General features: G+C 49.4%; 1 protein-coding gene across 5 annotated transcripts in view; it reads left to right on the top strand.

The window, feature by feature from the left end:
* CHID1 (chitinase domain containing 1) overlaps positions 1 to 24,793 on the top strand; it is a 93,062-nt gene that overhangs the window by 13,207 nt on the left and 55,062 nt on the right. For all 5 annotated transcript variants that reach the window (XM_020979336.1, XM_020979337.1, XM_020979334.2 and 2 more), the window contains 2 exons: positions 6,583 to 6,644; positions 20,704 to 20,796. In XM_020979336.1, coding sequence (XP_020834995.1) covers positions 6,583 to 6,644; positions 20,704 to 20,796 — 155 coding nt within the window. The remainder of the gene's footprint in view (positions 1 to 6,582; positions 6,645 to 20,703; positions 20,797 to 24,793) is intronic.

Raw genomic sequence — 24,793 nt, forward strand, 5'->3', positions numbered from 1 at the left:
GAAAGAGAAATCAAGGGATTCAATAGGGTTAAACTGTGTCCATTCCTACATAGGAAGATGACACTTGTAACTCTTAAGAACTTTGTCATTATTAGGACAGTTAGAAGGAGTATAAGTAGACAGAGTGCACAGGTGTGAGTTGACTATGATATGATTTCAGAAAATAAAATTAGGGGGTGAGAAAAAGGGATACACTGGAAGAAGAGGGAAGAGAGAGGTAGAATGGGGTAAATTATCTCACATAAAAGAGGCATGAAAGGAAGAGTTTTTACAGTGGAGGGGAAGATGGGGTGGTGGTGGTAGGTAATGCTTGCATCTCACTCTCATTGGAACTAGCTCGAAGAGGGAATACCATACACACTCAACTGAGCATAGAACTCTGTCTTCCTTTTCAGGGAAGTAGGAGAGAGGGATAAAAGAAGAGGGGGATGATAGAAGGGAGGGCATATTGGAGGAGATAGTGGTCAGAAGCAAAACAGACTTTTGAAGAAGGACAGGGTAAAAGCAGAGAGAGAGAGAAAGTGAAAGATAAACAGGGAAAAATAGGATAGAGGGAAATGCATAGTAATCATAACTGTGAATGTAAATGGGATGAACTCACCCGTAGAACAGAAGCAGATAGGGAGGATTAAAAAACAAAATCTGACAATATGCTGTTTACAAGAAGCACACTTGAAGCAAAGAGACAAAATAAAAGCTAGGGGCTGGAGCAGAATGTATTATTTATTAGCTAAAGCAAAAAAAAAAATAGGCATAATAATCATGATCTGAGACAAAGCAAAAGCAAAAATAGACCTGATTGAAAGAGATAAGTAAGGAAATGACATTTTGCTAAATGGTACTGTAGATAATTAAATGGTATCAACACTAAACATATATGCACCAAATGCTATGTATGGCATCCAAATTCTTTGTTTAATGTATTTTTTTAGCTGGTTTTTTTTTTGGTGAGGCGATTGGGGTTAAGTGACTTGTCCAGGGTCACACAGCTAGTAAGTGTTAAGTGTCTGAGGCTGGATTTAAACTCAGGTCCTCCTGACTCCAAGGCCAGAGTTCTATTCACTGCACCATTTAGCTGCCCCAGCATCCAAATTCTTAAAGGAATAATTAGATGAGTTACAGGAGGAAATAGACCATAAAGCTATACTAGTGGGGGACCTCAACTTTCTCCCCCTAGAACTAGATAAATCTAACCAAAAAATAAAGAAGGAAGTTAAGGAGATGAATAGAATTTTTTAAAAAAAGGTATAATAGACCTTTGGAGATAATTGAATGGAAATAGAAAGAAATATGCCTTTTTCTCAGTGGTGCATAGCACCTATGTAAAAATTGGCCGTGTATAGGGCATAAAAATCTCACAATCAAATGTAGGAAAGCAGAAGTAGTAAATGCATCCTTTTCATAACGAATCATAATGCAATAAAAATTACATTCAATAAAGGGCCATGGAAACAGATTAACAATTAATTGGAAACTAATCTAATACTAAAGAATGAGTGGATCAAAGAACAAATCACAGAAGCAATCAGTAATTTCATTAAAGAGAATGACAGCAATGAAGCAATATACCAAAATATATGGAATGTAGTCAAAGCAGGATGCAGAGGAAAATTTCTATCTATAAATACTTACATCAATAAAATAGAGAAAGAGCAGATCAGTGAATTGGGCATACAACAACAAAAGAAAAAAACTATAAAAAAATTTAAAATCCCCCATTAAACATCAAATTAGAAATCCTGAAAATCAAAAGAGAGATGAATAAGATTGAAATTAACCCATTGAACTAATAAATAAAACTAAGATCTGGTTTTATGGGGGGGGGGATTAGAAACCTAACAGTAAAATAGATAAACCATTGGTTAATGTTATTTTTTAAAAAAGAAGAAAATCAAATTGCCTGTATCAAAAATAAAAAGGGTAAACCCACCACTAATGAGGGAAAAATTAAAGCAATTATTAGGAATTATCTTGTGCAATTATATGCCAATAAGACAATCTAAGTGAAATGAATGAATACTTAAAAAATATAAATTGCCCAGATTAACAGAAGAGGAAGTAGAATACTTAAATAACCCTATCTTAGAAAAAGAAATCAGTCAAGCTGTCAGTGAGCTCCCAAAGCAAAAATCCCCAGGACGAGATGGATTCACAAGTGAATTCTACCAAACATTTAAAGAACAATTAATTCCAATACTTTATAAACTATTTAGAAAAATAGGCAAAGAAATCCTACCAAATTCCTTTTACACCACAAATATGGTCCTAATACCTAAACCAGGAAGAGCAAAAACAGAGAAGGAAAACTATAGACTGATAACCTTAACAAATGTTGATGCAAAACTTTTAAATAAATGCTAGCAAGGAGATTATAGCAATATATCGCAAAAATCATGCACAGTGACTGGATGGTGCAGGGCTGGTTCAGTGTTAGGAAAACTATCGGCATATTTGACCATATCAATAACAAAAGGAACAAAAATCGTATGTTTATCTGAATAGGTGGGGGAAAAGCTTTTGACAAAATATAACACTCATTCCTATTAAAAACACTGGAAAGCATAGGAATAAATGGAGCTTTCCTTAAGATGATAAATACCATCTTTTTCAAAAAATGGACCATGCTCTCGTGCTTTCCCAGCGACCAGTGGAGTCAAGCAGGCGTGTGTGCTTGTTCCCATGTTTTTTAGCATGGTGTTTTCAGCAATGTTGTTAGGCACCTTCAACCAGGATGAAAACAGTGTCGAGGTTCACTGCCACACTGAGTGTAAATTATTTAACTTGGAAAGGCTACAAGCCAAAACTAAAGTGGAAGGAGAGTTGGTGTATGATTTTCTGTTTGCAGATGATTGTGCACTCAGCCTCTGAGGCTGAGATGAAGCACAGTATGGATCGATTCTCTGCTGCTTGTGCTAATTTTGGCCTGACAATTATTGACACCAAGAAAACACAGGTTCTCCATCAGCCAGCACCACACCATCCATACATGGAACCATCTGTTACAGCGAATGGAGAAATGTTGAATGCTGTGGATAAGTTCACTTACCTTGGCAGTAGACTTTCTAGAGATGTCCACATAGATAATGAGGTTGAGAAATACATTACCAGAGTTAGTTCAGTGTTTAGGATGCTCTGAAGGAGAGTGTGGGAGAGAAGAGGTAATAGGCTGCCCATCAGACTGAAAGTCTACATTGTGCTGACCTCGTTGTTGTATGCCTGTGTATTCTGGACATCTACCAGCGCCATGCCAGGAAACGGAATCACCTCCATTTGGATTGTCTTAGGAAGATTCTGAAGATCACCTGGCAGGATGAGATACCAGACACTGAGGTCCTTTCTGCCAGGCATTTAAACTCTGCTGCACAGAGTGAAGCTCCAATGGGCTGGCTACGCTGTTCAAATGCCAACATACATTTGCCTAAAAGACTATTTTATGGAAAACTCATGTAAGTCAGGGGCTCACCTGGAAGTCAGAAGAAGCGATACAAGGACTCTCTCAAGGTCTCTCTGAAGAACTTTGGAAATTGATTATATGACATGGGAGATACTGGCACAGGACTACCCAGCATGGCATGCCCTTATCGGAGAAGGTGCTGTGCCCTATGAGGGAAGCAGAATTGCAGTAGCTCAAAGGAAATGTGAGATGCACAGATTTAGAGCCATCTCCACCCCAAATGTTCACGTGGACTATTTGTGCCTGACCTGGGATAGAGTCTTCTGAGCTCATATTGGTCTGATCAGCCACAGTTAGACACATTAGACCTTGACCCCGACATAGTGATGTCATTTTGGTGACATCTTCAAGGATGAAGGCCAACAACTAGGAGGTGTCTAAAACTATCAGCAAGCATTATCTGGAATAGGGATAAGCCAGCGGCCTTCCCAGTAAGATTAGGATTCCTATCATCCCCAGTACCATTCACTAGTATTGTGCTAGAATTAGCTCTAGCAATAAGAAAAGAAAAAGAAACTGAAGGAATTAGACTAGGCAATGAGGAAACAAAACTATTATTACTCTTTGCAGATGATATGATGGTACACTTAGAGAATCCTGGAGAATCCACTGAAAAGTAGTTGAAATAACAATTTCAGCAAAGCTGAAGGATTTAAGATAAACCCATATAAATCAGCATTTCTATATATGACCAACAAAGTCCATCAACAAGAGATAGAAAGAGAAATTTATTGGCAATAACTGTAGACAGCTAGGTGGCACAAGTGCATAGCATACTGGACCTGGAGTCAGAAAGATTCCTCTTCTTGAGTTCAGTTCCAACCACAGACACTTAGCTGTGTGACCCTAGGCAAGTCACTTCACCCTGTTTGCCCCAGTTTCTTCATCTGTAAAATGATCTGGAGAAGGAAAAGGCAAACCACTCTAGTATCTCTGCCAAGAAAACCCCACGTAAGGTCACAGAGAGTCAGACAGGACTGAAAAACAATTGAACAGCCACAAAAGACAGTATAAGATGTTTGGGAGTCTGCCTGCCAAGATGAACCAGGAACTCGATGAACACTTCACACATATAGTCAGGTCTAAATAATGGGGGAAATTTAAATTGCCAGTAGGCAAGCTAAACCAATTTAATAAAATGATGGTTCTACCTGAATTAATTTACTTATTCAGCATTGTAACAGTCAAATGGCCAAAAAAAATTAGCATAGAGCTAGAAAAAATAACAATTCATCTGGAAGAATGAAAGGTCAAGAAATCAAAAGAAGCAATGAAAAAAAAATGTGAAGGAAGGCGACCTAGCTGTACCAGGTCTCAAACCGTGTTATAAAGCGGCAGTCATCAGAACAGTCTGGTACTGACTCAGAAATAAAGAAGTGGAGTGGATCAGTGGGAAAGAGTGGAGACGCAGTGCCCAGGAGGAAATGACCACAGTAGTCTGGTGTTCGATGAATGTACAGACCTCAGCTGTGGGGGCAGTAACCCACCACTTGTCAAAAACTGCCGGGAAAACTAGAAAGTGGTTTGGCAGAAACTAGATCCAGACCAATATTTTACCCCATATGCCAAGAGAAGTCCAAAATGGGTACGCAATTTAGACATAAAGGGTAATGTCATAAGCAAATTATGGGAGTGTGGAATATCTTACCTGCCAGATCAATGGATAAGGGAAGAATTTATGACAAAACAAGAGATAGAGAGTGTTATGGGAAAAAAATAGATAATTAAAAAGGTTTTTGCACAAACTAAATCATTACAACCATGATTAGAAGGAAAGCAGAAAACTGGGGAAAATTTTTTACAGAAAGTTTCTCCAATTAAGACCTCATTTCTCAAATCTCTAAGAATAGAAGTCATAGGGGCAGCTAGGTGGCACAGTGGACTGACCCTGGAGTCAGGAGGAGGTGAGAGTTCAAATCTGGCCTCAGACACTTACTAGCTATGTGATCCTGGGCAAGTCACTTAACCCTGATTGCCTCCAAAAAAAACTAAAAAGAAGAATATGACTTATTCCCCAATTGATAAATGGTCAAAGGATATGAAACAGGCAGTTTTAGATGGAGAAATCAAAGCCGTCTGTAGTCATATGAAAAAATGCTCTAAATCACTATTGATTAGAGAAATGCAAATCAAAACGACTCTGAGGTACCATATCACACCTATCAGATTGGCTAATGACAGAAAAGGAAAATGACAAATGTTGTAGGGGAGGTGGAGAAATTGGGCCACCAGTGCACTGCTGGTGGAGTTGTGAACTGATCCGATCATTCTGGAGAGCAAGTTGAAACTAGGCCCAAAGGACTATAAAACCATGTATACCTTTGATCTTGCAATACCAGTGCTAGGTCTGTATTCCAGAGAGATCATAAAAAAGGGAAAAGGACACACATGTACAAAAATATTGATAGCAGCTCTTTTTGTGGTGGCCAGGGATTGGAGATTGAGGGGTTGCCTGTCCATTGGGGAATGGCTGAACAAGTTGTGGTTGTGATTCTACAAGGAATGATGGGTAGGATACAAAGGACATGCCTGTCCGATGTAGCTGCTGTGGCCATGCCACACTTAGGAGTGTCTGTTATCAAGCACCTGCCCTCACAGCTGTTATGATCAATCTGCTCTGTCCTTGAGCCACTTAGTGCCCCCCACACTCCGCTGTGGAGATGTCTACCCCACCTCCACACAGTTGGCTCTCGGTGTCATTGCCACACCCTTGCCCTTTTCCACTTGGCCTCCCCCACTGTCTAGGCCAGTGACAAACCTCTGCCAAGCTCAGAGCTCCAAGGTCACAGGGAAGAAGTGGGAGAAAACATGCACCTGGATTAAAGTCCTACTGGACTTTGGCAACTGGGAGGGAAAGTGGCCGGGCCTCAGCTCCAGGTTCTGAAGGCTTTGGGCGGGCGTGGGGGGGGGCACCCCCAGAGGCTTCCCCAGTGGCAGGAGGAGGACAGCGGGAGAGAGAAGTGTCTGGCTGTGGAGTCTCTTCTCTCGTGCCCAGATGGTGAGTGACTTGGTGCAGGTGACTGAGGAAAAGCAGGGGGCCAGAGCTGCTAACCTACTTTGGGGCTTGCCGTCATCTTCCCAGATGCATTTCCAGTGACAAAGCCATGCTAATCTCCTTTGTCTTTCAGAATAAGCATTTTAATGGATACGTCTTGGAGGTCTGGAGCCCTTCCTTGCAAGAGCAGCAAAAGTGAGTGTGGGCATGGGACCCAAGAGGTTACTGTCAGGTGGCTGTTAAGGGGTTACTGCTTGGGGGTTAATGTCAGGGGGTTTGTGCCCGGGGTTTACTGCCTGGGGGTTAATGTCAAGGGGTTTCTGTCTGGGGATTACTGCCTGGGGGTTAAAGTCAGGAGTATTCTGCCTGGAGGTTAATGTCAGGGGTTTAGTGTCAAGGGGTTAATGTCTGGAGGTTGATGTCAGGGAAGTACCAGCACAGTCATTGTGGTTTGGCTAACTGAGCACAAGATGGTTGGATTGTCTGGGTTCAAGCCACTGAGTCAAATCGGAGGCAGTAAAGGAGGAGGTGAAAGGCTGAGGAATTTCATACCTTTGAGAACTGAAGTTTCTGCAGGGGTGTGGCAGTCTTCAAGTCCATTGGTGGATGGTTAATCCATCAACCCCCAGGCACTGATTAAGCACCCTGAAGATGCTAGATGCTGGGTGGAGAGCTGGGGCTGCAGAGACAAGGAATGAAGTGATCCCTGCTCAGGCGGAGATATTGGGGATGGGGGGGGGGGAATCCTCCCATCACCATCCCCATATGCATCTGTAGGAATATACAGACTCCAAACAATGTAATTGGCAGGGAGGGCCCAAGCAGCTAGTGGGAACTTGAAACAGGAAAGGCTTTTGGCAGAAGGGGCATTTCAGCCCTGTCTGCAAATGAGAAGAGGGACTTTGGAAAGGAGGGCCTTCCAGGTTTGGATATGGTCAGTGCAAAGGCCTAGAGGCAAGAGATGGAGTGCCAAGCATAGAATCCAGAGAAGGCCACTTTGGTAGGATGGCAGTGGGGGAGGACAAGTCAAGGCCAGTGAAACGGGGAAGGGAGATTGGGGCCAGGTGGTGGAGGGCTTTGAAAGCCAAATGCAGGAGTTTCCTTTGTTTCCCAGAAGCAGTTGGGCACCCCTGGAGTTGATCTCTATCATGACTTATAAAGCCAGTAGCGGGCTGCCAGCACTCACCTCAGAGAACAGGACAAGGTGTGGAGGAAGAGTAGAGGGGCCTGAGGGTGCGCCGGAGGGCAAGCTCTCTGCCAGGGACTTGTACTTGGAGCCAGTTCCATGGCAGCTGGGGTGGGGGTGGGGGAAAAATGGGCAAGAAAAGGCCAACCTTGACGGTGTCTTGTGGGGTGTCGCTCTCCACCCCGGTCATATTACGGAGTTCGGCCCAGTTCCATCTTTTCTGTTGTAAAAAAGTGTGTCGGCTGGGGAGAAATGACTACGGTAACAGAGCAGGCCTGAACCAGAGCAAAGAGGAGCTGCAGAGCCCCTAGAGTGAGATCTGTTCTCCATTTCTGGAGGCCTTCAAGTCCATCTGCTGGGGACGCTCTAGTGGGGATTCTGGGAGGTGGCCCAGCATAGTCTCAAGTCAGGAAGACTTGACCCTGGGCCTCAGATACCTCTGGGCTGTGTGGCCTTGGGCATCTGTCCTCTCCACCTACTTGTTGCAAGGCTCCAATGAGACAATTTTGGTCAAGTGCTCTGCCCATCTTTGAAGTGGTCGGCCATAGGCCAAGGACTGGTAGAGGCTGAGACCTCTTCCAGCCGGGAGGCTCCTCATTCAAAAGAACCTTCCTAAGACAGAAAGGCCGGACTCTGTCACTGCCCTGCTGGCTCCCTGCTGCCCCTAGGGTCAAAGGGGAAATCCTGGCCTCTCCACTTGGGCTCCCACCTCCCTTTCGAGGCTTGTTTCACATTACTCTTGTTCACACAGTTTATGTTCCAGCCAAATCTGTCAGACAGACAGACAGACATACAGGCTGATGGAAAGATAGACAAGTAGACAGATGGATAGACAGACAGACAGATGGGCAGATGGAAGGATAGGCAGACAGATGGACAGACAGATGTACAAGCAGATGGACAGACAGACAGATGTATGGGCAGACAGACATACAGGCAGATGGACAGACAGACATGGGCAAATGGAAAGATAGACAGACAGATATGGGCAGATGGAAAGACAGACAAGTAGAGAGGTGGACAGACAGACAGATGGGCAGAGAGATATACAGGCAGATGGAAAGACAGGCAGACAGACAAGTAGATAGATGGGCAGGCAGACAGACATATGGGCAGATGGAAAGATAGACAAGTAGGCAGATGGACAGACAGACAGACATATGGGCAGATGGAAAGATAGGTAGACAGACAAGTAGATAGATGGACAGACAGACAGACAAGTAGACAGATGGACAGGCAGACAGCCAGAATGAGTGGGCAGTAAGTGCTTACCAGAGACTGTGCTAAGTGCCAAGGACCCAAATAGAGTGTTAAGAAGATGGTTTCCTACCTTCAGTTAGCTTAGAGTCTGGCAGGGGAGACACAACATGAGGAGGACCTGGACTGTAGTGTATGTGTGTATGGGGGGGGGGTGTCCTGCAGTGCTGGTCAGGAGATAGACCCATTCCTTGAACTTTGTATTTCATCTCCCACCCCTGCACTTTTGCCACTGCTGTTCCCCATGCCCAGAATACCTTCCCTCCTCAGCTTAGATCCCACCCCCATGTGTCTTCTCACTTCTCTGAATGTCAGCCCTTAGTGGGCAGAGATGGCCTGGCATGCAGTTGGTGCATAATAAAGGCGAGTGAGGGTGAGTTGATGGAGCAGGATCTTTAGGAGTATGTACAGCTTGGCTCAGAGGGGGAGAGGCATAAATGAATGAATGAATTTATTTAGCACCAGCCCCGTGCCAAAGTCATGAAATCAGGCTGGAGAGATCAGTGCCAGGTTGTGGAGGGCCTTCATGTCCAGTCAGGTCTGGTCTTCAGCGAGGTGCTTGTGGCAGCTGAGAGAAGGGACAGCCCCATGAGAGATGAGGAGCGTCTGAGCTTGGGGGCCCATGGGCTGTGTGAGGGGAGAGAAGGGGACCATGGAGGAAATGTGGTGGAGGCACCACTGACCAGGTGTGGCCACTCTGCTTTGGAGAGGTGATGGTCAGGAGAGGAGTCCAGCAGGAACCCTGGCTTTCTGGGGCAGGGCTTGGAGGGCTTGAAGGTCCAGAGGCCGAGATGCTCACGCTCAGGTGGGGCCTTCTCTGAGCACTTGGACGGGAAGCAACATACTCTGTTTAAAGGCCCTGGGCTTGGAGTCAGGAGGGCATGAAATCAGACCAGAGGAGACCCGCCCTGGCAGTCCCCCTCGAAGCACTCTAGAAACGCTTTTTAGCATTATTGCTGTCACCACCTGCTGCTGCTGTTCTGGGCACTTGGGACATGAGGCCACTGGGGGCCGCAGAGGGCCCAGGTCTGCCTCGAGGTAGCTCCCCGGCCATCCTGTATTTACCACAGTTTATAGGTTGTTCGCTCCCAGCACTTAGCGCCTGGCACATGGTAGGCACTCTGGCAGTGCTCACTGACTGACAGATACATCAGTAAATACAGGACACCTACCCCAAAGTCCACAAGGACACGGGTGGGAGGGCAAGGCCCCAGTAACCAGAAATCAGGAAGCAGAGGCAAGAGCCCAAGCTGGGTGGATGTTTAGAGAGCAGACTGTTACCCAGCTGACCACAGGGTCAGGCCGGGGCGGTAACGACAGCTGGGAGAGGGATAGGAAGGGGGCAAGAGGCTGCAGAGACTTTGAGCTCCCTCCACCAGTTATAACCTAGCAACACTTCCCTGTCTCACGCCAAGCTGCCGTCTTGTTCGCTCTTGACTGTGTGGAGTCGGGGATGTGCAGCCAGTAGGTGGTGACGCGGTCCTGGAGGTCAGGAGAGAGGCGAGGGCCAGGTATACAGATCCAGAGATCCTCCCCATGGAGATGGTGACTAAACCCACAGGAGCTGAGTGAGAAGGGCGTGGTCGGGGAGGCAGGGCCGGAACGGGGAGGTTTCCTGTCCACAAAGCATAAACGGCTTGGTCTTTGTGGCGTTCCTAGAGGCCGCTGTCAGCGGGGCCTTCCAGTTCCCTGGCGAGGTGAAGACTGAGCCTCCAGTTGCTGGCCTGTCTCTGTCCAGGCCGTGAGGATCCTCGTGGGTGGTGCCACTCTGGTTTGGAGCGGTCTTCTTGGGGTCACTGCAGGTTTTTGCCCGGTGGCGGGCGCTCTCCAAGGACGCTGCTAAGTCAGCCTCAGTCTCCCAGCTTTGTGCCTGGCCGGCGCTCACTGTTCTGAAGCTGCGGCTCGACTCTCCCCGGGCCCTCTCCCAGCCATGTTGTTTACTAGTGGCACGTTCTAAGGCCGATTCTCTCCAATAGGATGACAGAGGCCTAAGTCTGGAAGGGCCATCTTATCCAGCCCTTTCATTATGCGGGTCCTCGCAATGGCCGGCATTTCTGTAGCACTTACTCAGTGCCAGGCACGCAGGACTGAGGGCTTACAGATCCTCACAACCACCCCGGGAGGTCGGGTAGAGGCACACTTAGCCTGGCGCTCTGTCAGCTGCCCCAAGTGAAGAAATAGGCCTAGAGGAGAGAATGATTTACCCAAGGGCACAGAATTTACACTCAGGGCCAGGGCATTCTCCACTGAACTGCACTGTCAGGAGGGCAGAGACAGTTTTATTTTTATCTTTGGGTTCCAGCACCTAGCATGGTCCCTGGCACACAGTGGGTGCTCAGTGCGTGCTTACTGAATGAGTAAAGAAATGTGGTGCGACTCTGCTTTCTTAGGTCACTGCTGCAGGCCCACCTGCAGGGCTCACCTGAGGTCTCTGTGGCTTTTCTGGGCTCTTCCCCAGGAGTGAAGGAGAAGTGGCCACCAGGGGGCGTGTAAGGCATCTCTTCCATTCACCCAAGGTGGATCAGCCCTCAGGGGCTGGTGGTGGGACAGAGGTTGTTTTCTTGGGGGGTGCTTCTGAAAACCTGGTGTGTTCCTCATTTCCAGGGGCGCCCCTGCCTGTGATTGCCTTTGGTCTCCTGGTTTGGTTCTCAGTTTGGCCCTTTGGAGTTGGGGTGGGATGGAGGGTCCTGCCGTCCCCCTTTGTCACTGACCCCAGAGCCTGAGCCCTGTCTTACTTTGTCTTGGCTTCTCCATTCGGTTGCACTGTTGCAGCGCAGACCCACAAAGGAAGTGTGAGTGGGGTGTGGTGGTGAGGCCCCCCAGCTGCCCATTATACCTGCTTTGAGGTTGACTGAGCTTTCTCTCACAACAGCCCCATGTGGCGGGGAGCTCAAGAATTCTCGCTGGCCACTGACCAGCTGGGGGCCCTTGGGGAAGCCCCTTCCCCTCTCCAGACCTCAGTTCCCTCCTCCATAACCAGGGTTTTGGGCCACATAACCTTTGAGGTCCCTTCTAGATCCTATGACCTCCATTTACAAAAGAGGAAACTGTGAAGCAGGTCTTAGCAGCTCATGGGGTCAGAGCCAGGCCTCAGAAGAGGTGGGAGCAGACTATGAAGTGTGGCAGCCCTGTCCATGTGTCCTGGGGAGTGGGCAGGCCGGGCCAGGAGGCTGACTCTGCCGGCTGGGGCGGCATTCACCGTTTGAGTGACATGCCTTGGGATCCTCTGCTCAGATCCAGCCTGGAAGTCCTCATTCTTCCCCTGGTACCTTCTGTCGGTTGCCTGGGCTGGTGGGCTCTTCTAGGTGAGTTTGAGGGTCTAGAACATGGATATGAGAAGGCATTCACCAGGATGTGGAAAGGGCCCATGAGAGCCTCTCTCTGCTCCCTTCTGGCTACTGGCCAACCGACCTTGGAACTGACCCAGTCAGATGACCATCAGTCCTGATGGTCAGGGCCTTCAGAGGCACAGATGGCCCCTTCTCCCACACATGTTCCAAGACCCAAACAGAAATGCATAGCGGGCAGTTGATCTCCAAGAAAAGTCAGATGAGAGTGAGAGATCCTCTTATCGCCCTGAAAGACTCCAAGTCCCCTGGCCAGAGGAGTACTGCCCAGCCTGTCCAGCATGACGGCTGAGCCGCTGTTGGTGACTTTTGTGGAGGGCAGCAGGACTCGGAAAGGGCAAATATCCCTGTTTTCAAAAAATGACAGAGGACCTTGTCTGCCAGCCCTACACCGAGATGTGAGGCCGCTGAGAGGCTTCTCCTGTGTTTGGTGAGGCTGCTGACCTGGGTGCGGAGGGCAGTGCTGTAGATGTACCTTCCTGCATTTCCACCGAGCAACTGGACAGCCTCAGGCCGTTCTTGTGGAAACCAGTGAGATGGAAGCGGCTTGCAGGATTTGTCACTAACTGCCCCGTGTCTGGTTGATGGGAGGTCTTGGGGGCAGGGCCTCAGGGATCTGTGCTTGGCCTTCCCACAGCTGCCGAAGATGGCATGCGCATTTATGCCCAGCCAGAAGGAAGAGCTAACCCGCCATAACAGCCAGGATCCAAAAACCAGAGAAGCCATCTTGACAAGCTCGGGCACCAGACCCACTCTGAGAAGGCGAATTTAACAGGGACCACTGGGAAGGCTGACACTTGGGTTCAGGAAAGCAACTTGACAAGAGCAGAGTCAAGGAGGTTTGGCTGTGGGGCCTGCGAGCTCTGGCTGGGTCAGTGACATGGCGCGATCTTAGGCTCCTGCTGCCCCCCTCCCTCATCTGGAGGATTGTGTACAATTCTGGTAATGGAGTTTGGGGAGGCCATGGAGAGGTGGGGGAGTGCCCAGACTTGGGGGGGCAGCCAGAAGAGGGAGGGAGAGAGCTGGGGCAGGAGAAGACTCTGGCCTGAGGAGGGGCAGGGGAGACACAGGGGCTGTCTCCAGGCACCGGAGGCCTGTGTGCTGTAGAGGACAGAGCGAGGGGTGTGGAGGCCACTTGAGGCTTGATGTGAAGTGGGACATGGCTGCCCCAGACACTAGGCTGGTCACCTAGAGAGGTGGGGGGGCGGGGTTCTAGACAATCCCTCGTCCTGGTTCGGACCATCCTGGTCCCCCAGCCCCAAAGCAGCAGGCACCTGCAGCCCTGCCATCCTGACCTTCAGGCAGCTTCTTAGCTGGGGAGGGGGCGGGGTGAGAGCAGAAGGAATCTCATCCTCCACGTTGATCCTTGAAAAAGGAATCTATTAAGCAAAGATTTGCCATAATTCATTTCCATCTCAAGGCATGAGGTGGTCAGTGAAACAGCACCAAAGAAAGATTCTGAATTGAAATGAGACAGCTTTGCTGTGTGCAAGGAATAGACTGGCCAGCGGGCGGTGGGGGATGGCCCAGCAAGAACAGAGGGAAAGAGAGCTCAGGAGTCCGCGTAGGAGAAGAGCAGGAAATCCTGGGGCTTCAGAGCCTTCTGCCCATGGACTGGCTTCGTGGGGGCCCAGGAGAGGGCGAGCCTAGGCACACAGGTCGGTGAGGGATCGGGGCCCAGCATGCCGTGGGACAGACTCTGAACCCCGACTGGCTTGAGACCCTTCCCCCCAGATGCCGCCGTCACTGCCTTGAGGGCAGCATCAGTCTCGAGATGGAGCTTCAGTATGTCATGGCACTTCCTCTCTCCTTCCAGCGCCCACCTCTGGGCTCCTCATTAGGCTTTGGGAGGGCATGCTGTGGTTCTTCTCCAGATCATTTCTAAACGTTTACCCAGGAGCCCTTTGGCGCTGATGTTGAGCGCTGGCCCAGGTGGGGTGGGCAGACAAGAGCCCAGGTAGGGCCCCGATGAGCTCTCCTGCTCACACTGTGGCCTGCAGGGAAGGGAATGAGCATTTACAGAATGCCTACTGTGTGCCAGGCATCATGCTGAGCATTTTCCAAGTATGGTCCTGGGCCCTGGGGAGAAGTGAGCTCCAAAGGGACTGGGAAGGGTCTCAAGGGAGGCCCAAACCAGCCCTGGGCAGGGAGAAAGGCAAGAGAGCTGGTGCCCACAAGCCAGTGTGACAGACCGGGGGGACAGGGAGATTTCCCTGGGCCTGGTACCCAGTGCAGGGGCACAAGGGGGCTGCCCTCGTGACAGTCTCCAGGCTGGGTTGGTCACAGCCCATACTCTGACTTCAGACTGTGCCCATCAGGCACACCTGGGATCCTGAAATGGCCTGTCTTCTAGTGGGAAGGGTGTGGCAGGACAGCAGTTTGTCTGAAAAGGGCCTGGGGGTCTGAGTGAACCACATGGGGATCATCATAGCACCTCCCTGCCAGGGTTGTTGTGAGCTTCGAAGGAAATGATACGTCTAAAGTGCTCATCATGAGCCTGGCACATAGTAGGCACTAGATAAAGGCTCATACCCATGGCCCTTGCCTTCTGTCCCTGCTGGCCACTTTGAGAGAGGGCAGCAAGGCTAGGGAGAGGCCTGGAGTTGATGCAGTAGGAGGATTGGCAGAAGAGACTTGGGGGTGTTTCTCTCGGAGAAGAGAAAGTTCAGGGGGAACATGAGAGTGACTCTCAGCTTTCTCTGCTGGGCTGCAGAACCAGGAGCAATGGGGGACGTGGGCAAGCCCAGTCAGCCTCGTTAGTCAGAGCTGGGTCCCAGGTGTTGGGCATCCAGCCCCTCCCTGATGTCTTGCCAGTGTTTGTGATCTGTCCTGGGCCTCCTCTTGGGGCCAGGCACAGTTTCTCAGCTAGTTTTCTCCTCTTTCCTGGTCCCACCACCACCCCTGCTGGGGCTCGGGGAGCCCTGGCTGCCCGTTCTTTTGGGGCCCTTGACTCTGGCCTTTAACTCTTCCCCTAGCCCCAGAGTCCATCAGACTGCCTAGCAGCCCATCCTTCCTTCCCCCAGGTGGTGCTCAGGGCAGAGCTGTGGGCTTGGTTCATGGCCATCTGGGGCCCTGAGCCTATGCCTCGTGGCTGAATGAGTGAAGGGAGAGAAAGCGGGGCCTGAGAGGATGGCGGCAGAGGGTGGCACGTGGGAGGGGCTGGAGTGCAGGCCAGTCCCAGTGGTCCAGAGGTCCTGAGGTCCTCCTGCTGTGTTCTTCTCTGCCAGTGCCTCTGTGAGCTGCCATCCTCCTGGGGCCATGATGGTGGCCAGCTGAGGGTTGGTATTCTCCCCTTGGGGAAGAGAATGAGGAACAGACTTCCCGCTGTACTCCCGGAGTCTTCTTGGCAAGTAGGCACCTTCAGAAGTTGACGGCAGGTGACAGCCACCAGGGAGGGCTTGGGGAGACTTAAGGGGGTAGCCCTGCTGCCGCAGCAGCCCTGGCAAGGCTGAGATCCTGCACCCCTCCCCCCAAGGAGTCCCAGAGTCTGGCCCAGTGTCAGGACAAGCATCCCTGTCTCTGCTGGAGCCCCCAGCATGCTCCCTTCCCCGGGACAGCTCTCCTCACTGAGGAGGGTTGTCTGAAGCAATCTGCTCAGCCTGTCAGAGACTGGGAGACGGCTGCCGTGCCCTCTCACCCTCGTGGGCAGTGAGGGGAGATCATTAGCGGCATGAGCCTTGGCCTCCTTCCTGGGGCCAGGCCATCTGCAGTCCGGAGGCATGGGACATGGGGGGAGGAGAGGTTCCCCACACAAGGAAGCCTTACTCTTTTAGACTAATGGAGTGAGACATTGAATTCCTTTAGAACCTGGCCCATAGTTTAAGAACAATTTAGTTTTTGTTTTCTTTCTTCTAAATCACAGGCTTCTGGGAGGCTGGACTAGAGACCACAGGGTCCCAGCTCCTCCTTTCACAGAGCAGGGAGCTGAAGGGCAAGGAGGGGAGGAGAGCACGTCCCACTGGCAGCCAAAGCAGGATTTGAATCCAGGCCTCCTGACAAGGCAGCAGCTGTCGCTGTCCTTTCCAGCTGCCAGGAGCAGTTTGGCTTGTCAAGACAGAAGCCTGGCTTGCTGCTGCCAGGGAGGGCATGCGAGCATGAGCACGTGCACCTGCGCGCACACACACCCCACCTGCAGCCTCTGTTTGCCTGATTGAGTTCAAGTCTGTCCTCTTGGATAGGTCACTTATTCCCCTTGCGATCTTGTTGCACTACCAGCTCCTGAGCAGGCTTGGGTGACTTTGGCCCCAAATTCTGCCTCTGGGGGGGGGGGTTCATGTGAGCCAGCTCCTGGCAGCACCATGGGCCCATACCGCCTGGCTCCTGGCATTGGGTCATGCCCAGAAGATGCAGTCCCCACTCTGCCTTTATCTCCTCCAAGCTTCCTGAGGCTGGGGCCAGCCTTCCTGCCTGGGACAGTCTCTGGGAGCTCCCACCCTTCCCGAGGCCTGGCATCTTGTTCTTTTTAGAGGAATCTGAGCTTCATAGATGTCAGTGAACACAGGCATTTCCTTGTAAGATGAACAGAAGGGGAGGATTGTAGGTGATGTTGTACTCTCTTTTGTGAAGCAGAGTGTGAATTATACTGACCGTGGTAGTAACAACATTGCTCCGCTCCCTTCTCCCGTCCCCCCTGAACTTCCTCCTGCCCTCCTCTGGACGTGCTGTTTTTCTAATGTTTCCCTGATATTCTCTAGCAGAGGTGCCTCAGGAATTCTACTTAGGGTGTCTCTGTCACCCCTCCAGGTGCTCACACAAGGGAAACACCTGTAGAAGCCCCCCCCTTTTTTTTAATTTAAAATTTTGAGTTCCAAATCCTTTTTCTTCATTAATTAATTTATTTTTAGTTTTCAACATTCACTTCCATAAGCTTTTGAGTTTTAAATTTTCTCTCCCTCCCTCCACAAGAGGGCACACAATCTGATATAGGCTCTACATATACATTCTTATTAAACATATTTTCACATTAGTCATGTTGTAAAGAAGAATTAGAATCAATAGGAGGAACTACCAGAAAGAGGAAACAGAAGTAAAAAAAATAGCAAATAATATGCTCCGATCTGCATTCAAACTCCATAGTTCTTTCTTTGGATGTGGATAGAATTTTCCATCATGAGGCCTTTGGAGATGTCTTAGGTCCTTGTATTGCTGAGAAGGGTTAAGTCTATCAACGTTGGTCATCGCACAACATGGCTGTCACTATACACAACGTTCTCCTGGTTCTGCTCACTTCACTCCGCATCAGACCATTCAAGTCTTTCCAGGTTTTTCTGAAGTCTGCCTGCTCATCATTTCTTATAACACACTAGTATTCCATTACACTCATATACCACAACTTGTTCAGCCATTCCCCAATTGATGAGTAGCCCCTCAGTTTCCAATTCTTGGCCACCACAAAAAGAACTGCTACATTTTTGTACATGTGGGTCCTTTTCCCATTTGTGTGATCTCTTTGGGATACAGCCCTAGAAGTGGTATTGCTAAGTCAAAGAGTATGTACATTTTTATAGCTCTTTGGGCATAGTTCCAAATTACTCTCCAAAATGGTTGGATCAGTTCACAACTCTACCAACAATGCATTAGTATTCAATTTTCCCACATCTTCTCTAGCTTTTATCATTTTCCTGTTTTGTCATGTTGGCCAGTCTGATAGGTGTGACGTGATACCTCAGAGTTGTTTGATTTGCGTTACTCTAATCAATGGTGATTTAGAGCATTTTTTCATATGACTACAGATGACTTTAATTTCTTCATTTGAGAACTGCCTGTTCATATCCTTTGACCATTTATCAATTGGGGAATGACTTGTATTCTTATAAATTTGACTTCTCTATGTATTTTAGAAATGAGGCCCTTATCAGAGACACTGGTTGTAAACATTCTTTCCCAATTTTCTGCTTCCCTCCTAATCTTTGTTGCATTGGCTTTGTGCAAAAGAATTTAATGTAATCAAAATTATCCATTTTGCATTTCATAATGTTTTCTATCTCTCATTTGGTCATAAATTATTCTGTTCTCCATAAATCTGACAGGTAAACCATTCCGTGCTCTCCCAGTGTGCTTATAGTAATAGCCTTTATATCCAAATCATGTCCCCATTTTGACTTTATCTTGGTATATGGTGTAAGATGCTGGTCCATGCCTAGTTTCTGCCATCCTCTTTTCCAGTTTTCCCAGCAGTTCTTGTCAAATAGTGAGTTCTTATCCTAGAAGCTGGGACCTTTGGGTTTTTTACCAAACATTAGATGACTATAGTCATCAACTACTGTGTCTTACATACTTAACCTGTTCCACTGATCCACCACTCTTTTTCTTAGCCAGTACCAAGCGGTTTTGATGATTGCTGCTTTATAATACAATTTAAGATCTGGAAAAGCTAGGCCACCTTCCCTTGCATTTCTTTTCGTTAGTTCCCTTGATATTCTGGATCTTTTGTTCTCCCAGATGAATCTTACTAGTTTTTCTAGCTCTGTAAAACAATATTTTGGCAGTTTGATTGGTATGGCATCCAGTAAGTGAGTTAATTTATGTAGAATTGTCATAATTAAAATTAGCTCAGCCTACCCATGAACAACTGGTATTTTTCCAGTTTAGATCTGACTTTCTTTGTGTGAAAAGTGTTTTAGTTCCCACATTTGTTTCAGCAGGTAGACTCCCAAATATTTTATAACGTCTACAGTAACTTTAAATGGAATTTCTCTTCCTGTGTCTTGCCGTTGGGCTTTGTTAGTAACATATAGAAATGCTGATAGAAGCCTTCTTATAATAGGCCAAGCAGCCTGGCTCTCCAGCCTTTGCCTTTCTTGCAGGCTCTGCTTCCGCCTCTGTCATGGGGACTCATCTGGGCTGGGGCTCTGCTCTGTGGCCAACACCAGCGGGGCTAGTTAGGCCAGGCAACTCCCCAAGCTTCTCTGAGGGAGGAGCTCTCAAATTTCTGGTGAGAATCTAGCACCTCAAGCCAGAAGAGGGAACTAGGCTTCCAGCCCCCCGACCTTCCACTGTTTCTCACTCCCCCTCTCCTCTCCCATAGTGCCAGAGGAAGGAGGCACTGGCCGTTCTACTTGGCCAAGGTCCACCAAGGCTTTAGCAGCTCAGTTGAGATCACACTACCCTTGGAGAGCATCTCCCCACCCAGGACAATAAGCCCAGACTCCAGCTCAGTGGACGGAGGTGGGGGTAAAGCTGCCCTCCACTCCTGCCCTGGCAGACCAAAAGAGGCCCAAGCCCAGCCGAGCTGGATTGTCCTGACCAGCCCCAGCCCCCATGACACTGAGGTGGGCAAGGGGAGAGACCCAGGGCAAAGGCCAGCCCTCCCCCAACAAGTCACCTGGCTTTCCCCAGCCACAACACCTCCCAGCCACGTGCCAAGACCCTGTCCCAAGGCTACCCAGCAGCCTGTCTGTCATCATCATGAGAAGACCTTTGTCTGAGGCCTATCCCTGGGAGCTGTGCCTGGTTGGCCTCCTTCCCAGAGGTACCCATGGTGGGGAAGGCTGTGCCTGGTGCTCCCTCTGCCCCTGGGGTGTCGCCTGCCAGCTCCTTTGCCTCTGGGGCAGATGATGAGAGGGGGACTTCCCACAGCGCCTTGGATTCTGGCTTAGAACAAAACCTAAGTGTCCATGAGGTCAGGGAAGGGCAATGTTGTCTCCATTTCAAAAAAGGAGGAGGAAATCAATTGGGGAATGGCTGAGCAAGTTGTGGTATATGAATGTAATGGAATACTGTTGTTCTGTAAGAAATGATGAACAGGCTGACCTCAGAAAAACCTGGAAAGACTTGTATGGTCTGATGCTGAGTGAAATGAGCAGAACCAGGAGAACATTGTACACAGTAACAGCCACGTTGTGCGATGACTAATATTGTTTAACTTAACCCTTCCCAGCGATACAAGGATCTAAGACATCTCCAAAGGTCTCATGATGGAAAATGCTATCCACATCTAAAGAAAGAACTATGGAAGTTGAATTGTTATTTTTTTTTCTCTTCTGTTGAGTTTTGTTTCCTCTTTCTGGTGGTTCCTCCTACTGGTTTTATTTTTACTTACAACACCACTAATGTGAAAATGTTTATTAGGAATGTAAACGTATAGCCTATACCAGATTATGTGCCATCTTGGGGAGGAAGGGGGAGAAAAATTTCAAACTCAAAAGAATATGGAAGTGATTATTGCTAAATCAAAATAAATTAATAAAATTTTTTTAAAAAGTAAAGAAAAAGAGGAGGAAGAGACTCCCAGAAATGGCATACAAGAGGCCAGCAAGCTCACCTGATTGCTAGGGAAAGCATAGAGTGGGCCCTTGGAGAGGTGACTGGTGCTGTCTAGATTACAGAGAGCCTGCGGGCTTCTGGGTCAGGCCTGGGGTCTGAGCACAAGGGGATGGAAGGGAGACCTCCTTGAGCTGGGCTGGGGAGGGGCGGTGCCACTGTCCTGTGTACTCTGGGGTGAAATGTGTCCCCTCTTTTTCAGGGATCTCCTGCACACGCTGACTCATGTGGTGGAGGCTTTGCATCAGGCCCAGCTGCTGGTCATCCTGGTCGTCCCGTCCACCATCGTCCCGGGGTGAGTAGAGAGAGAACTCGAGCTGGGCCAGGCTGAGCTGCTGGGCTCCTGTTGTGGGGGGGAGGAGGCGCTGACCTGTGGCCTCGGGCCTCCTCGGGGCCCCTTACCTCAGCGTTGGAAGGTTTGTCCCTAGCTCTGTCCCTGGACTCACGGTGTGAGTAAGGAACACCTCAGGTGGGGAGGCGCTGGCCCCAGGCCCTCTCCAAGGCTGAGCTTCCGAGTGGGTCTCTGAAAGACGTTCTGGGGTCCTTGGGGCACCCTTCAAGGCTCCTGATGAAGCAGTGGGCTGGGTGTGCCTAGAGACTGGTGAACACAGGCAGCAGCTGCCCAGGGCCTCTGTGCCACCCCCACCCTTCACAGGCCGTCAAGGCAGGTGAGCAAATGTAAGCAGTGTGGCTGGCGCCAAACAGGCAGGGATTAACGAGTGCTCATCCCGGGTGCTCTCAGGAGGACCCTCTGCTCTTGCCAGGGAGCCCCCACATGGAGACGGCCCTCAGTGTGGACGCGGGGAATTCTGCCCCTCCGAGCCTGAGCCAGAGGCCCTCTGTGTGACTTCCCGGGGCACACCTTCCCCTGCCTCAGCGGGGTGGCCAGAACAGAGCCTCCAGGGAGGTGCTGCCCCACCCACCTCCCACAGGGACCCTTTCCAAAGGTGGGAAGACCCTGGGAAGAGGGGCAGGACCTCCTGCCCACAGCCAGTGTCTGGCGGCGAGTGGCCAGAGTGCTCAGCGGGTGGGTGGAATGGCATTGGACTCGCCCGGGGCTGGCCTGTTGGCCCGGGCTCCCTTAGGATCCTGCGTCTCTGGGCTGGTCAGCATCAACAGGGTCCTAGCACCTGGGCATGTGGAGATGGGGGAGGGAGAAGTGCTGAGGACCCTGGCCCCTGGGGAGGAAAGCCGAGCTTCAGCCCCAGCAAGGCCAGGCCTCTTGGCCAAGTTCTCCAAAGGTTGGTTCTGGTGCCTTCTGCATGCAAATCGAGGGCCTGGTGGTTGGTCTGGCGGTCACTGTAGGGGTGGGGGTGAAGAGATGGGCATGGCTGCAGCCTCTGGGAGTGTCGGGTAGGGTGCCTCCCCAGGGAAGGCCCAGTCTGAGGCAGCATCTGATGAGGAGAGAGGTGTGATCAGCCTGGAGTGGGGGAGGCAAGGAAGACCTAGCAGAGGGAGCTTGTGGGGCCTACTGCTCGAGAAGGAAGAGGAGGTTAGAAGAGCTGGTGGGAGGCGGTTCTTCTGCCTCGAATGTCAGGCCTCGTCCATGAGGGCAGGCCTGGTTTTTCATCTTTGTCTTTTAGCTCGGTGCTCGGCACAGAGCAGGTCTGTGATGAAAGCGAAAGGCTGCAGGCTTGGCAGACAGACTCGGGCCCGCCCCGCTCCCCCATCCCCTCCATGGACAGGTGACATTTTGGACATCCCATTTACCCGGCCCCGTTCCACATGACCCCTTTCTGGGGTAGGGTGGGGGCACTCATGCCCCCCCACCCCCCAGCATTTCTGCCGGCTCTACTCTGAGAGCGAGGCCGAGGTCCAGGCTGGTGATTTCTGGGTTTTAGCTGAAGTAGACCTGCGGAGAAGCCTCGTTTTCCCTTGGCGTCATGGGCCGGTGGTCATCCTTGACCTGGGCCCCCCCCCATCCCTTCTCCCCTCTCCTTTTGACGACCATGGGAGTACGCAGGGATGTGACTCTCCCGCACACAACCGCTCCGCCCCGGCCTTCCTCCTGAAGCAGGGGGAGCTCTCTACCTCCGGGTAGCAGGCTGTGGCTCACCCGAGCCCCGGGGCCACCAGGGGTGCGTGTGGGAGCATGCCCCTGTGCTGCTCAGCCCTCGGCCTGTGCTCCGGACGCTGTGTGAGGCCAGATGCCTCGGAATCCCCCCGTCGGTACAGTGCGAGCTGTAGCAAGGGAGGAGAGAGAACCTGGAGGTAGCGGCCGGAGGTGTGTCCTCCATCTAACTGTATGGGGGGGTCCTCCTGGGGCCCGCGCAGAGGCGCCTGGGGATGCTGGGTCGGCTGCCCCAGCTCCCTCCTTTCAGCTGTCTGCCATCGGCTCCTCTGTGAGCTGCCGAGCTGGCTGGTGTGTTCACTGAGCAGAGCTGGAGGCCGGGCCAGCTGGACTTTGCAGGTTCTCTCCCTCCTGCCGAAAGCCCCCCAGGAACTCCCAGTCAGCCCCTGATCTTGGACTCGGTGGCCACCTGCCGGCTGGGCCACCCAGCCTCAAGGCTGCTGTAGGCCCTCTCATCCTGGGCAACTGCAGAAGCCTGCTGACCTCTGGTCTGTCCCCCCTGCAGACCATCCTCCGTGTACAAGTTGAATTCATCTTTCTAAAGCGCAGGTCTGACCATGTCAGTCAGTCAGTCAGTGAACATGGAGCACCTACTATGTGCCAGGTACTGTGCTAAGTGCTTCTTACAAATATTATTTAAGTCGACCCTTACCAGGTGGGTGTTGTTATTATCCCCATTTTGTGGTCGAGGAAACTGAGGCAAACAGCGGCTAAGTGACTTTTCCAGAGCCAAGCAGCTGGGAAGGGTCTGAGGATGGATCTGAGCTGGGGTCCTCCTGATTCCAGGCCCAGCGCTCTGTCCGCAGTGCTGCCTAGCTCTGTTTGTTCCTGTTTTCCGATGTTGGTTTTGAAGCAGGAGTGGGCGCTGTGTCTATTCAGAAGCTTTTTCTTTGTCTGTTCATAGAATTGTGTGATTTTGTGTTACAGTGAAGGTCAGTTATGCTTAATGGTTTTCTTCACAGTATTGAGCTAACCCAACTTCCCAGTATAAATGCAGCCTGGGCGTAGTGCACGCTTTGTTTTATGTTGCTGTTGTTGTTGCCTTATGAATACTTTACTTAGAATTTTGCACCAGTATTCATTAAAGATATTGATTTGTACTTTTCTTTAACTCTTTCTGACTTAAGTTTCAAGACCAAATTTATGTGAGAAAGAATTTGGAAAGAATTTTCCTATTTTATTCAGTTTGTATAGTTTTGGAATTAATTATTCTTTAAATATTTGGTAGAATTAGCTTGTAAATCCATCAGGTCCTGGGATTTTTTACTTTGACTTGTTCAATTTATTTTTCTAAGAGAGGGTTATTTCTTTCTTTTCTTTTCTTTTCTTTTCTGTTTTTTTTTTTTGGCTAGGCAATGGGGTTAAGTAACGATAATAGTGACACAACATATAAAGGTCACACAGCTAATGTTATGTGTCTGAGGCTGGATTTGAACTCAGGTCCTCCTGAATCCAGGGCCGGTGCTCCATACATTGCGCCACCTAGCTGCCCCCAAAGGAGGGATTAGTTTGGGGGGGTTTTTGGTGAGGCGATTGAGGTTAAGTGACTTGCCCAGCGTCACACAGCTAGTGAGTGCTATGTGTCTGAGGTCGGATTTAAACCCAGGTCCTCCTGATTTCAGGGCCAGTACTCTATCTACTACAACACCTGGCTGGCCCATGAGAGGGTCATTTCAATACTCTTTTTCCTATTCTGGTAATCTGGACAGTTTATATTTTTGTAACTATTCATCCATTTTATTAGATTGTCAGTTTTATTGGCATATAGTTGAGTGAAATAGCTCTTAATTTTATTTCTTTGTCATTGCTTGTATGTTCATCTTTTTCATTTTTGATTTTAGTCATTTGGTTTTCATTTTAAAAATCAAGTTAATACTTTATGTTTTATTGGGGTTTTTTTAAACTAGGTCCTAGATTTATTTATTAACTCAGTTTTTTTTTTTTGCTTATATTTGTGTCCATCTCTCCTTTGATTTTCATGGTTTCTATTTTGGTGTTTAATTGGGGATTTTAAATTTGTTGGTTTGTGGATTGAATGCCCAGTTTATTGATCTGATTTTTCTCTCTTTTATTGATGAAGATATTTAGAAATATACGTTTTTCCAAGTACTTCTTTGGCCATGTCCCACAAATTTTTATATGTTGTGTCACTATTATCGTTATCTTCAGTGAAATTATTGATTATTTCTGTGGCTTATTCCTGAACCTACTCATTCTTTAG

The sequence above is a fragment of the Phascolarctos cinereus genome, unplaced genomic scaffold, assembly GCF_003287225.1.
Source record: "Phascolarctos cinereus isolate Bilbo 61053 unplaced genomic scaffold, phaCin_HiC Scaffold_9;HRSCAF=440, whole genome shotgun sequence".
Lineage (NCBI taxonomy): Eukaryota > Metazoa > Chordata > Mammalia > Diprotodontia > Phascolarctidae > Phascolarctos > Phascolarctos cinereus.